At 34.1% G+C, this 11913-nt stretch overlaps 1 protein-coding gene across 1 annotated transcript in view; it reads right to left on the bottom strand.

Annotated features, from left to right (window-relative positions):
• Positions 1-3677: 3677 nt before the first annotated feature.
• The window catches only part of LOC140149559 (uncharacterized), a 33491-nt gene continuing 25255 nt past the window's right edge, over positions 3678-11913 (bottom strand). Inside the window, exon 21 of the mRNA XM_072171638.1 lies at positions 3678-5832. Coding sequence (XP_072027739.1) covers positions 5596-5832 — 237 coding nt within the window. The 3' untranslated portion in view covers positions 3678-5595. The remainder of the gene's footprint in view (positions 5833-11913) is intronic.

Raw genomic sequence — 11913 nt, 5'->3', positions numbered from 1 at the left:
TTGCCTTGTAACAACACTTAATTTATTGTGAATAATTGTATTTAAAAAGATGATTGCATTCTGAAAGAAGTCTTGTGCTGAGTTTTATAAAATAAAGTGAGATGATCAATTCCATTTGGTTTTGACTAACAAAACTTGAATATAATTTGATTAGCATATCTGATGAATTCAATCGCTGATATAAAAAGTAACAGGGGGTACAACTTCATCAAGCTTTCTGAGAATCAACCTTGATCCATACAAGGAAATATACCAAGAACCAAAATATTCTCACTAATAAGTATGTGGCATTTCAATGGAAATTGATTCTTGCAAATCTGTTTTGAAAGAAATAGATTGTAAATTGTCTGAAACAGGGTTGAACAAATATTTAAAAACCAATTGCTATATATATTTACCATTTTCAATCATCTAATCAAGATGCATAGATGTTTACTTAGCGGATGAGGTAGAGTTCAAACAGAGGCCTCATCGTCACATCCCTATAAATTTATAGCAAGTCAAACTCAATAATACCAATCTAGTCACTCAATCTGCTTCATCTTTGTCTGCTGAAGGCTTGTATACACCCGACATTGTTTTCTCTGTGATGCTATGTCTTTTTATTCTCTGTTAGTGACTTTCCACTGAAAGAATCAACTCTGTTTTACTTCCATTGTATACTTCTGTTCACCTCAAGTTTGGTAGTGATGTCAAAGGGTTTTTTTGCAGTTGGGCTGCAAGCATATCAACAAACTGCCCTTGTACGTATACTCAATTCATTCATGCTATGTGTGTAATTTAATACTTGCACCAGTGAAATACACACCTGGGTCACTACCGAACTTGAGGTGAGCCTAATTTAAGATGGCAGTTGGAGAGAGCAAAGCTGATGACTGAATGACCAGCATTGATTCCACATATCTTGCCAAGTAGAACCCTAACTTGCATCTAGCTACATCTATTGGGGAAAATGTATCCAAAATATGTCACACATTTCAAAAGGTAAAGTTACAAATCATTGCAGTGATAATCATGCATAATGGTTCTATATTTAGTATTGGTACTGAGATTGTATCAAAATGGGTTTTACTTACTACAGTTCAAGAATGATAATTCAATATATATTCATTGAAGCAGTTAATACAGAATGGTTAAATATAAATTAAAACTCAATGAATGCTTCCTTTTTATACATAGTGTTATTTGGCTGAAATATGTAATTTGTACATAATTACATGTATTTGCATACTTTACATAACATGTTTTAGCTAATGATTACTAAAAGTATATATTAAAGTGCAGAATATCATTTTGTTAGTTACTTGAGGATAGTTTCAGAATTTAATATAAGCTCCACTGGCTTTGACACTTACACATGCCCTGTTTATTGTGTGTCACAATCACATTTAGTTATTTATTTATTGCGAATTTGTTACAAAAAAAAAGAAAGTCCCCAATTGATTGGGTATTCATAACTTTGACCACAGTCCAATAAAAGCAAGAAAACTGATGTGAATGTGAGGAGAATTTTGTTGGCTACAGTATGATGCAAAATTTGTGTAAAAGCAAATCTGACTGATTGAGAAATTAATGATTGAATGAGGTTTGGCAAGATCTGAAAAATTCAAAAACATTACGCGGTGTAAAATAATCCACCCATCGAAAGTCAGCAGTGGCAGGTGTCTGCTATCAATCCGTTAACTGACCATCATCGTTGGGCAGGAAAAATCTCCTATGTGCTTGTGTGGCTCCTGAACATGTTTAAAACAAAACTGCCAACAGGTTATGTAGGTTTTGCTTAAAACATGTTCAGGGGCCAAGAACACATTGGAGATTTGCCCAATGACACCATGCTGACTGCTCTTTTCAAACTGGAGAGCATTTTATGTGGTTAGTATCCATTTAAATGTATTCTTTGACTTGGTAAGTGGTGTAAGTTTTTGAATCGCATGAAATGTTATTCACTCATTAATTCCTTAGCCATTCCTACTTAAACAAGTGTAGGGGCATGTTGCAGCGAACACATTTCTCTATACACCTATCCAACTTCGCCATGACTGTGGTGTCTCCAATGTAAAACTGTGGTGTCCTGAGGTTGGGGGTTCCATCCATTATTTATTGTGTGCTATGCAGAATTGTACCCGGGAATTTACACAAAAGTGATATTCAATACACAATCATGAATATTGAATTACGAATTAAATCTCCCGCTCGGGTACATCTGTGTTGCCATTAAAAGAGGGCCAAATACAGTAAACGCTTCTCGGATTGGTGTATATGTTCATCTAGATTTGATTAATTGTGCTCAAAGTACCACCCAATCAAATGGAAAGTTGATTTTTTTGATGTCTTTAGAATCGCATTCCTCAATACTTTACCAACATGTTTAGGAATGAGAATAATAAAAAGGTGCATGCACTTGTTACAGTGCCCTCAACAAAGCTATCTCTATAGACTGAAATAGAAACAAAATTTTTGCAATAAAAGATCATAAATTAAAAATGCACCTTAATTATTTCTTAAAATCATGTTATTCAAACATACAGGTGTGTCATTAATCAAGGCTTGTTATTATAAAATGTCTTGTTACATCGGTTATTAACCAAGGTGATTTTTGAATAAAGTAGCAATATTTATTAAGGCCACTGTAAATTATAATATTTTAGATGAAATCTTTCTGAAAATGGGAATTCGATTATTTTCTTTTCATAATAAATCCAGTCTCCTTGTTTTTAGGCCATTACTTTTTCAAATAGCTCAATAGAGACCATATTTCCATGTGTAGGCAATAGACCATTTGACATCATTGTTTATCAACAAAGGCGAGGGACTGGTCTATCGATATGCTTGAACGAACTGCTACACGGTTCAATGGCTTTCTTGTACTATATGAAATGTGGTGGGTGATTTAAAATGCACATGCCCTGAGCAAACTACGATGCATACGCACACTGCAGGGCAAAGAACAATGGAAATTACCATAATTCGCGCGCATGCTGCTGGGCAATGACGTCACATGTCAAGAGGTCTATTATATACACTTCAACAAAAATGTTTAAAGGAATGTAGATGCAAGGTGTAGGCATCTAGCATGGCTGTACTAGTTCTGAACTATAACAGCAGATAAATCAATAAATGTATACAAGGACAAATATTACTGCAAGCCAAATTTCATGCATATCTCAGGTTTATTTTATTTACTTATTTTTTAAATGTTCTTTTTTTGTTTTGTTTTTTAATTGAAAGCAAGATTTTATGACATACATGTATGTGAATAAAGATAATTGGTTCAGGTGATTGTACCATCAAGAGAGTTGGAAAACATTTTCCCAACATGGGGAAATATTCATAAGCGTAAGGCCACATACAAAATTAGAATTTGTTTCATGTCCCCACCTTTGTGGACAGTGGAGGATGGAGGTGGAGGTACAGCGTTTTTTGTGTTTGTTGCTAAATTGATGAAATACAGCAGATTTACATTACTAGCAGTTTTCAGCATCTGCCAGGAAAACAGTGAGGCCATTTTGTTTGTTAGATTATGAGGGGTTAGACTCCTTACAGTTACTGAAAAACACCTGCAAGTGATTTATGCTGACTAGCAAACTTGTTTAGCAGCATTAACATTTTTCTAATGTATTAAAAACTTGAAAATTGAAAAAAAGAAAGATATGAACTGATTCCAGAAATTGAGGAGGGAGGCGGACATGAAACTAATTAATTATTTTATTTGGCCTAATCATATGTAATTGTAACATAGACTTAGATTTTCTTCATCTTTATGGTATTGGTCTTCAAGCTCAACATAATTTGTAAATACCTTCAAATGGAATTTACCTGTAGTTTTCAAAGAAATTATAAACTTCCCATCAAAAATACTGTGCATTGTTTATACTTCAAAAAGTTGTTTGTATTGAAAGAAAAGTTCAAGAATAAAAAGGGTATGAAACTGCTTCATCATGATTACACATGAAAACCACTTCTATAGAAAACTTTGTTCTTGTGTGGTTGTAGTTGATCTTAAAATTTGCTGTACCAGTTATAGATGTATTTATTAACAGATAAATTACACAAAATCAAACTTAATCCTTATCTGTTAATGATGGATGGCTTGAATTGTGACACAAACTGATCAAAGTAACAAGCAAAAAAACACAAAAACAAAACAAAAGACCCCCCCCAAAAAAAAAACCCCAAAACAAACCAAAAACAAACAAACAAACAAAACAACAAGAAGAAGAAAATGGATGTATAACTTCGTTTAAGTATGTCAGGGTCTTGGGGATTTCAATATCATGAAGCTAAGATTGAAAACTTGAAAACTGAGCAAGTTAGTAATGGAATAAGAAATTTGTTTTTGTTTGTTTTTTTTTTTGTTATTTTGGCCTATGTTTGCTTGTTATTTTGCCCTATATCTCAATTTCATCATTTCCTACTTTGGTTTGAATATATCAGATTGTATCCCAATTATTCAATGAAGGGGAAAGAACAACATTGACATTCTCACTTTGGCCATTTCTAAAATATAATCATAATATTCATGTAGGGATACACAACACTCGGCTGGGACTACCATTGTCGGGATTACTATTCTCTTGGTCGGGCTGACGTCACAAAGGGGAAATAGCCATGTAAAACCAGTGTGCGCATGTGTAGTTCCCCTTTCTCGAGCTGGTTGCTATGCGAGCGCTTGTGCAAAGGGGATGAAGGGGACAATGTTCCCGGATGTCCGACCGAGTGAATGGTATGGATATGGTAGTGGTGGGGTAAAGACTCCCCTTTCTGTGCCTTTTCTGTTCATAAGACCCCTGTTTCAGCTAGTTTCGGTTATTAAGCCCTCTATCTTGCACCTTTTTTTGCATTTTCAGGCTCTATTTGAACCAAATTTGCAGAAAGTTTCAGCTCTAAAGGCACTACTTTTGAAAACATGTGCAGCACATACCAACAAACAAATTGACTTATGAACTTCTCAATTAGGCGAAAAAAAAAAAAAAAGAAAATCATGTTCTTTTTCCTGTACAAATGAATGCCGACCCAAATTTCAGAAATTTTGGGAACAATTTTTTTTTTTTTTCTCAAATTGCAAATTATTTACAGATTTTGGTGATTTTTGGGTCACTTCAAAAAAAAAAAAAAAAGGCCAATCGACTGACCCAACTTGAAAGGTCTGTCTGCCCGTAGAACAGGGTTTCTTTTTTTTTTGTCGCCTTACTGACAAGTTATTCTTCCCACAAACGTACCATTTAACATCCATTATCGCTACTTACATTTTACATGTACATCATGGTTATATAGACTTTTGCTCAAGTCAATACAATTGTTTTAATTATATACTTAACAATATCGAAAATATATCGGATATATACACTGGTAAACTAGCATTCTCAATCAGTATTATGTGAATATGATGCTTTTAAATAATAAATAAAGAAATGGAGCTCAGACAAATTGGCATTATAATAAAGGAGAGAAAAATCGGAACCGTTCATAATGTGACATTCATGATAGTCACTCTACTATAATTTTTTTCTTGTAAACTGAATTCAAAGATGCACTGCAAGGTATTTAATATTCCGTATTACATTTAACGATATATTAATACGCCCATCACTAAAATCACATACTTTGATTAAACGAAATGTCTCTTGCAAATCGTGGTGCTATACTCATTGATTGCTGTCTTTGCATAGCTTCACCATCACCATCGTCAGCTTCATCATCTTCCACTGTCCAGGGACAACATACTCTCTTACACAGCTGATACAGTATTATACCAAACTCAAGGAAGGTGATGATTGAGAAGCCGATGTAGAGACCTGCTGTTCCTCCAATATCACTAATCATGCTGTATTCCTTTTGAAAATATGGTTAGACAAAAACAAATTAGTACTGACAGTATAGAGGCCATGCAGCCAAAAGTGCTCAGTTTAGTTTATGATGTTTTAGGTGGTACTACACCCCTGATAAATTTTGTGACTAATTTTGCTTTTTCTCAAAAATAACTACACACTGGTAACAAAGGTTATGTATATAATAGGGGCAAGGAATCCAATTACTTCACTGAAATTTCAGTGATACAAGACAAGTGGTTCATTATGTACCGGTATGTTAAGAAATAAGGTACATTCTAGCGGTACCTCTTTTCTTATCATAAATAACGCATCGCTTGCTGAAATTCCAGTGCCCGGTTCCAGTGTAGTAACTGGATTCCTTGCCCCTATAATATACATAACTTTTGTTACCAGTGTGTTATTATTTTTTGAGAAAAATGCAAAAATAGTCACAAATTTATCAAGGGTGTAGTACCACCTTAAATGGACAAATCATAATATCAAAATCAGAAGAGTCTGGAAAATCTTCTTTAAAACTAAATGGAGTAGAAACTTCATATTTTTTAATATCTGTAAATGAAGTCATCACTTCATTCAGTTGTGCAGACCCAAAAAAAAGGTAATTTTTAGCTCATTGCGTAAACGCAATGCACTATAAGCATAGTCCAAATTTCTGCATGTTTTTTTCTTTCTCTTGCTACATCGTTTGAGCAATGGATCTGGTAATTTGAGGGGGCGATCTTTGCATGATTGTTCATGATGGTTACTTATTTAGCTAGGAAAATTCGGACGGAAAGTGTCATTTTTGGAGCATTTTGTTACGAAAATTTTTACCAAATTTCATGGAATAGTCTCCTATGCAGACTGTTTGTGGTGCTTTTCATATTACAAACACTGTACAAACTCCTTGATCTGGCGATTTTGTAAAAGAGTTGTTGAACTTTACTGCTTCAGTGCGGCTACAATGTTTGCTTTTCAGTGTTGCTTTGCCTTCAATAGATAAAGCACCAATTGGGCTTGTGCTGTCTATAGGCCCTTACTTTTGTGCACGAGCCATGAGCAACTAGTGTCTCAAATTCTCCCAATTTGTGCATATTCAGAACTACTGAGTAAATAAAATGAGGGCTAATACACTTAATTAGGCCAGGCAAACATGTTGCAAAACTTGTAATGATATCGAGAAGGCCATTATCTGCAATAGCTACCCTATAGACATTTGACAATTTCTGCATTCTACATTGTACATAATCTTAAAATAAAGCACCTGGCAGCTATTGCATTTAACCCTAGATCTGTATGTGTTTTTACAATTTTGGGTATAAGAGATTAAGTACACAGAGGTTTAGGGCAAGAAAACCCATAGGGATAGCAAGCATGCAGAGAAAATATATTACCCTTCCCAGAATCCTTTGCAACATAATACATCCCCTCATTCCAACAAAGGCTCCCACTACTTTGTACAGGTTTCATTTTTTTCATTTTTCATGTTTTCATTTTGAGAATAGACTGGCTGAACAAGGGTCGCTAGTCAAGAATTAAACATATTTTGCAAGATCTGGATGTGCTCTGTTTACTGAGCTATATTTTGTAGACCGTGGCACAACATAGCAAATCAGTACAGAATATTGAAATGGAAGAAATGCATTATGGGAAGTGTAAGATAATATAGCATAATATATTCACCACAATGGTTCTAGTTTTTCAATTAACACATTGAATGCTACAACATGTAATGGCTTAATTGGTCTTGCACAGATCATGTGCACTGTAAATATAAACCAGAAATGCAAGGAAATTTAATCAATTGACTATTAGCATAGAAGAAATTAATGTCCAGACTCTGTGTCTTTTTAACATATTAACACCTACTTGTTAGGTCAAGTTGTTGTATCAATATCAATAAAATAACTGAGCAACACAGATAATGGAATTATGTGTGGAGCAAATACCCTAATTCCAAACAGTAGATGATCATACAATCTGATTTAAAAAAAAATACACTCATGTTTAAAGGGCTGTAACTACAGATCTATAATAGGCTGTAAATGAAAATAGCATTAATAAAAATTCCTTTAAAAGGAACAGGGCGGGCAAATGAAAAATTGTCAAGAGAAATGAAAGAATGAGTATTAAAAACAGGGAAAATATGACACAACATCAATTTCCAATGGGGAAATAACACAAAATGTATAAACAAAGTTAAAAGATGGAGAAAAGAGTTTTTAACTTTTATGACGCTTATGTTATTCCCATTGGAGGTTGTGTCATATTTTCCCTGATTTTTATAATCTTATCAATTGCTTATCCTTTGGTTCCCTGCTGGTCAGTTGGAACATATTTTCCCTGTTTTCATATCAACCCTTCACATCATAACAGAAGACGTTTTATGTTAACATTTTATTTAAGACATTGTTATTAAATTTGTGTAGATAATAGTTAAAACATTTTCGTAATCATACCCCGGGGGGCACTCAACTTTGGAAGTGACGGTATGTGCCTGTCAATAGGCCCCCTCATTTGAAGTCGACTATACCCGATGACCCCTTTTTTAAAAGCCATACCCGATGGCCCCCCTTTTTTTAGTTGCGGCTACCCAATGACCCCCTTTTTTTGGTTGCGGCTACCCAATGACCCCCTTTTTTCTAGAATAGCATCATCAAAATGCAACCAAAAAATGCCGAAACTGTCAAATGTTGCTCCATTTTTTCAAAATTATGCCGAAATTTTCAAAATTTTGCTCCATTTTTAAGCAATGAACTATAGGCATGGTCCAGATTTCTGTATGTTTTTTACTTTCTCTTGCTACATCGTTTGAGCAATGGATCTGGTAATTTGAGGGATCGATCTTTGCATGATCGTTCATGATTGTTACTTATTTAGCAAGGAAAATTCGGACGGAAAGTGTGCTTTTTAGAGCATTTTGTTACGAAAATGTTTACCAAATTTCATAGAATAGTCTCCTTTGCAGACTGTTTGTGGTGCTGATCATATTACAAACACTGTAGAAACTCCTTGATCTGGCGATGCTGTTTCATTTTGTAAAAGAGATGTTGAATTTTGTTGCTTCAATGTTTGCTTTTCAGGGTTGCTTTACCTTACATTGGCAAGTCCATAGATATTGCACCAAGGCCAACTAATAACTACATGGTGCTACTATGTGCTAATAATGTGTATGTTTCCAATTGGGAGGTTTTGGGGGGACCAGTAAACAACTATAAAGGCTTAGCAGTCATAAAATACTGAGTAAATAAACTGAGAGCTAATTAAATACACTTAATTAGGTCAGGCAAACATGTTGGGAAAGTTGTAATGATATCGAGAAGGCCGTATCTGCAATAGCTACCCTATAGACATTTGACCATTTCTGCATTCTATATTGTACATAATCTTAAAAATAAAGCACTTGACAGCTATTGCATAAACCCTACCTATTTGTTTTACAATTTTGTATACATTGTATAAGAGATAAAGTACACATTAGGGGTTTAGGGCAAGAAAACCCTATCTGCAATAGCTGCAAGGTGTAAAATGTGTACAATATAGAATGCAGTAATTACCCAAATGTCTATGGAGAAGCTATCACTGCAAACCCAGAACGTCTAAATTCAGCAAAACTTCTAGTATTGGAGATTAGATATGAATAGAGTATTAGCCTTTGTTAAACTGATACTGGACAAAGTTACTTATGGAAACAATTATAGACAAATTCATGGTCTGCTAGCTCCCTCCCAATTTACCAGCCCAAATGGTTTGTTTTACACTTTTTCTGAAGATCACTATAAATAAACTATTATTCAATGTTGATTGTTGTACAACTACGAGGGGCAGTCAGTATGTTTTAAGAGTTGACTCGTGACATCATTTGTGGATTGTTTTCATGGCATTTCTCAATGATTACATAAACACTGTACCTTTGTCTTTCAAACAACACGTGTAAAAGTTATGTCGCAACCATGATTACGTAACAGCATTAGCATAAAATCAATGGTCTAGAGTCACCTGGTGAAATTGAGTCGTTTTTGTTCAGGGAAATAAGAGGCTGAAATGAGGTATTGTTGTATTTTCTATATTTTCTCGGGAGTTAAAGTATGGAGAATGCTGCCTTTTGGAACAGTAATAGAACACAAACTACCAGTTCATTTAACCATGTTTGTTGGGCTGTAAAGGTTTTAGTTTATTAAAAATGCGTGGTCAAATGTGTCTTATTTTTGATAAAAACAAGGTTTTTCTTTCTATAAAAATCTTGATATTGCCAAAAATAGCAAACGTGGAAATTTAAATTTTTTTGCCAGTTCTGTTGACTAATCGCCAAACATTAAAACGGAAATCTCCCTAGAAAATATTTGAATCTGTGATTAAAATATAACCGTTATTCTACCATTGTTACATTTATACAAAAAGTAGTGGTACATAAAGAGAGAACATCGTTTGAATGAGAAATTTATTTTTAAAACTTTTCTGTTCATTTCAGGTTGAGATCATCCATAAAAATTCATATGAATATTTAAATTCAAATTTTCATAGCATTTTGTAATATTTTAGGCCCTATTTACATGGAATTGTGCAATTTTTGTGCATTTCCACCATGTTGTATCGGTCATCCTACCTACGCATGCGCAGATTGTTGTTTAATTTGCACCAGTTATCATTGCACTGAGTACCAGCTCTCACACGTGACCAGCCATTAAATTTTAGTCTGTTTCATTTTGGAGATAATTAATGTCATTTGTAATAACTGCTTTTTCATTTTCGCCATTTTTGCAGAATAATTTTGCTTCCATTCAAGCCCTAAAGTTGTTGAAGTTTCCAGACGTCTAATTTTCACCCAAGTTTAATGGCAAGTCTCATATTTTACCACATGCAAACTGAGGACCTAGTGTTTATTCCTGCCTAAAACTAGCCATATGCACCTTGTACTTTTGCTGTTCTCGGACATTTTAAACACGTGTTTTTTCTGTAATTTAAAAAGCCCGCCTTTTTGCGTGATTTGCCAGTGTCCCTAGTCTATTGATTTTATGCTCATGCTGTTACGTAATCATGTGTATGATATAATTTTACATGTGTTGTTTGAAAGACAAAGGTACAGTGTTTATGTAATCATTGAGAAATGCCATGAAAACAATCCACATATGACGTCACGAGTCAACTCTTAAAACATACTGACTGCCCCTCGTATATGTAAAATTACTGTTAAAATTACTATTAATAACTTAACGATTGAGCTAATAATGAATCCCTCATTGTTACTGCCAAACCAATTTTAGAGGATCTGCTGAAATATAGGCACTTTGGGTTTGCAGTGTATGGTCCTAAACCCTCAATATAATTGTTTCTTGTTTTCCTTCTCACCCAGTTGTTTGTCTCCAAGATAAGTACTTAGTGGTCCAATTAACATTATTGTTATCTTATTGACTATGCAGCTCAAAAATTTGGCCCTGCTTTATATTAAGGTGAGACAGGTGTAATCGGTTTTTGTGTGAAGATCATAGAAATTCAAAACTTGGTACAAAGTAACTGATATAAACAAAAAATACTCAAATGTTAAGCATATTAATTAGCTAATTTGCATATTTAATTAGGGAAAATGAGCTACAGCACCATTGGTGCTCTTGTTACATGGGAATTTGTGTGAAAACTGACTTATGCATCATGGAAAGTGTATCAATTTATGAAGATGGATGTTTGATTTGATAAGATGACCTAATAATTTGTGACAAAAATGGGTGTAAATGGCCGTTCTCATTGAATTAAGTGATAATACTGGGGTAATGAAGTAAATCATGGTATAATTTATCCTGGAGGGACACTCATATTATGTGAGAGTGAATCAAGCACTTCTGGACTTACATTGACACCCAGCAAACACAAAATGTTCTTACATTTTTAAATGTTATTTAAAAATATGTTGGGTTATATAAAGATTATATATCTTTGTCAATGGTTAAATAACATTCTGTTATAATGTTTTGCATCACATTTTCAAAAATGTTTTATGAATGTTATTAAAAGTTATAACCCAGCATTTAAACCTTTTCTGTAAAACGTTGTGTGTTTGCTGGGCAGGTAACAAAGAGTGCCGAAAAAAATATGGGTCTGTGTGAAG

This window comes from Amphiura filiformis, chromosome 4 (assembly GCF_039555335.1).
Source record: "Amphiura filiformis chromosome 4, Afil_fr2py, whole genome shotgun sequence".
Classification (NCBI taxonomy): domain Eukaryota; kingdom Metazoa; phylum Echinodermata; class Ophiuroidea; order Amphilepidida; family Amphiuridae; genus Amphiura; species Amphiura filiformis.
Note: the sequence above shows the minus strand (reverse complement) of the source record. Positions and strands in the feature narration are given on the sequence as shown.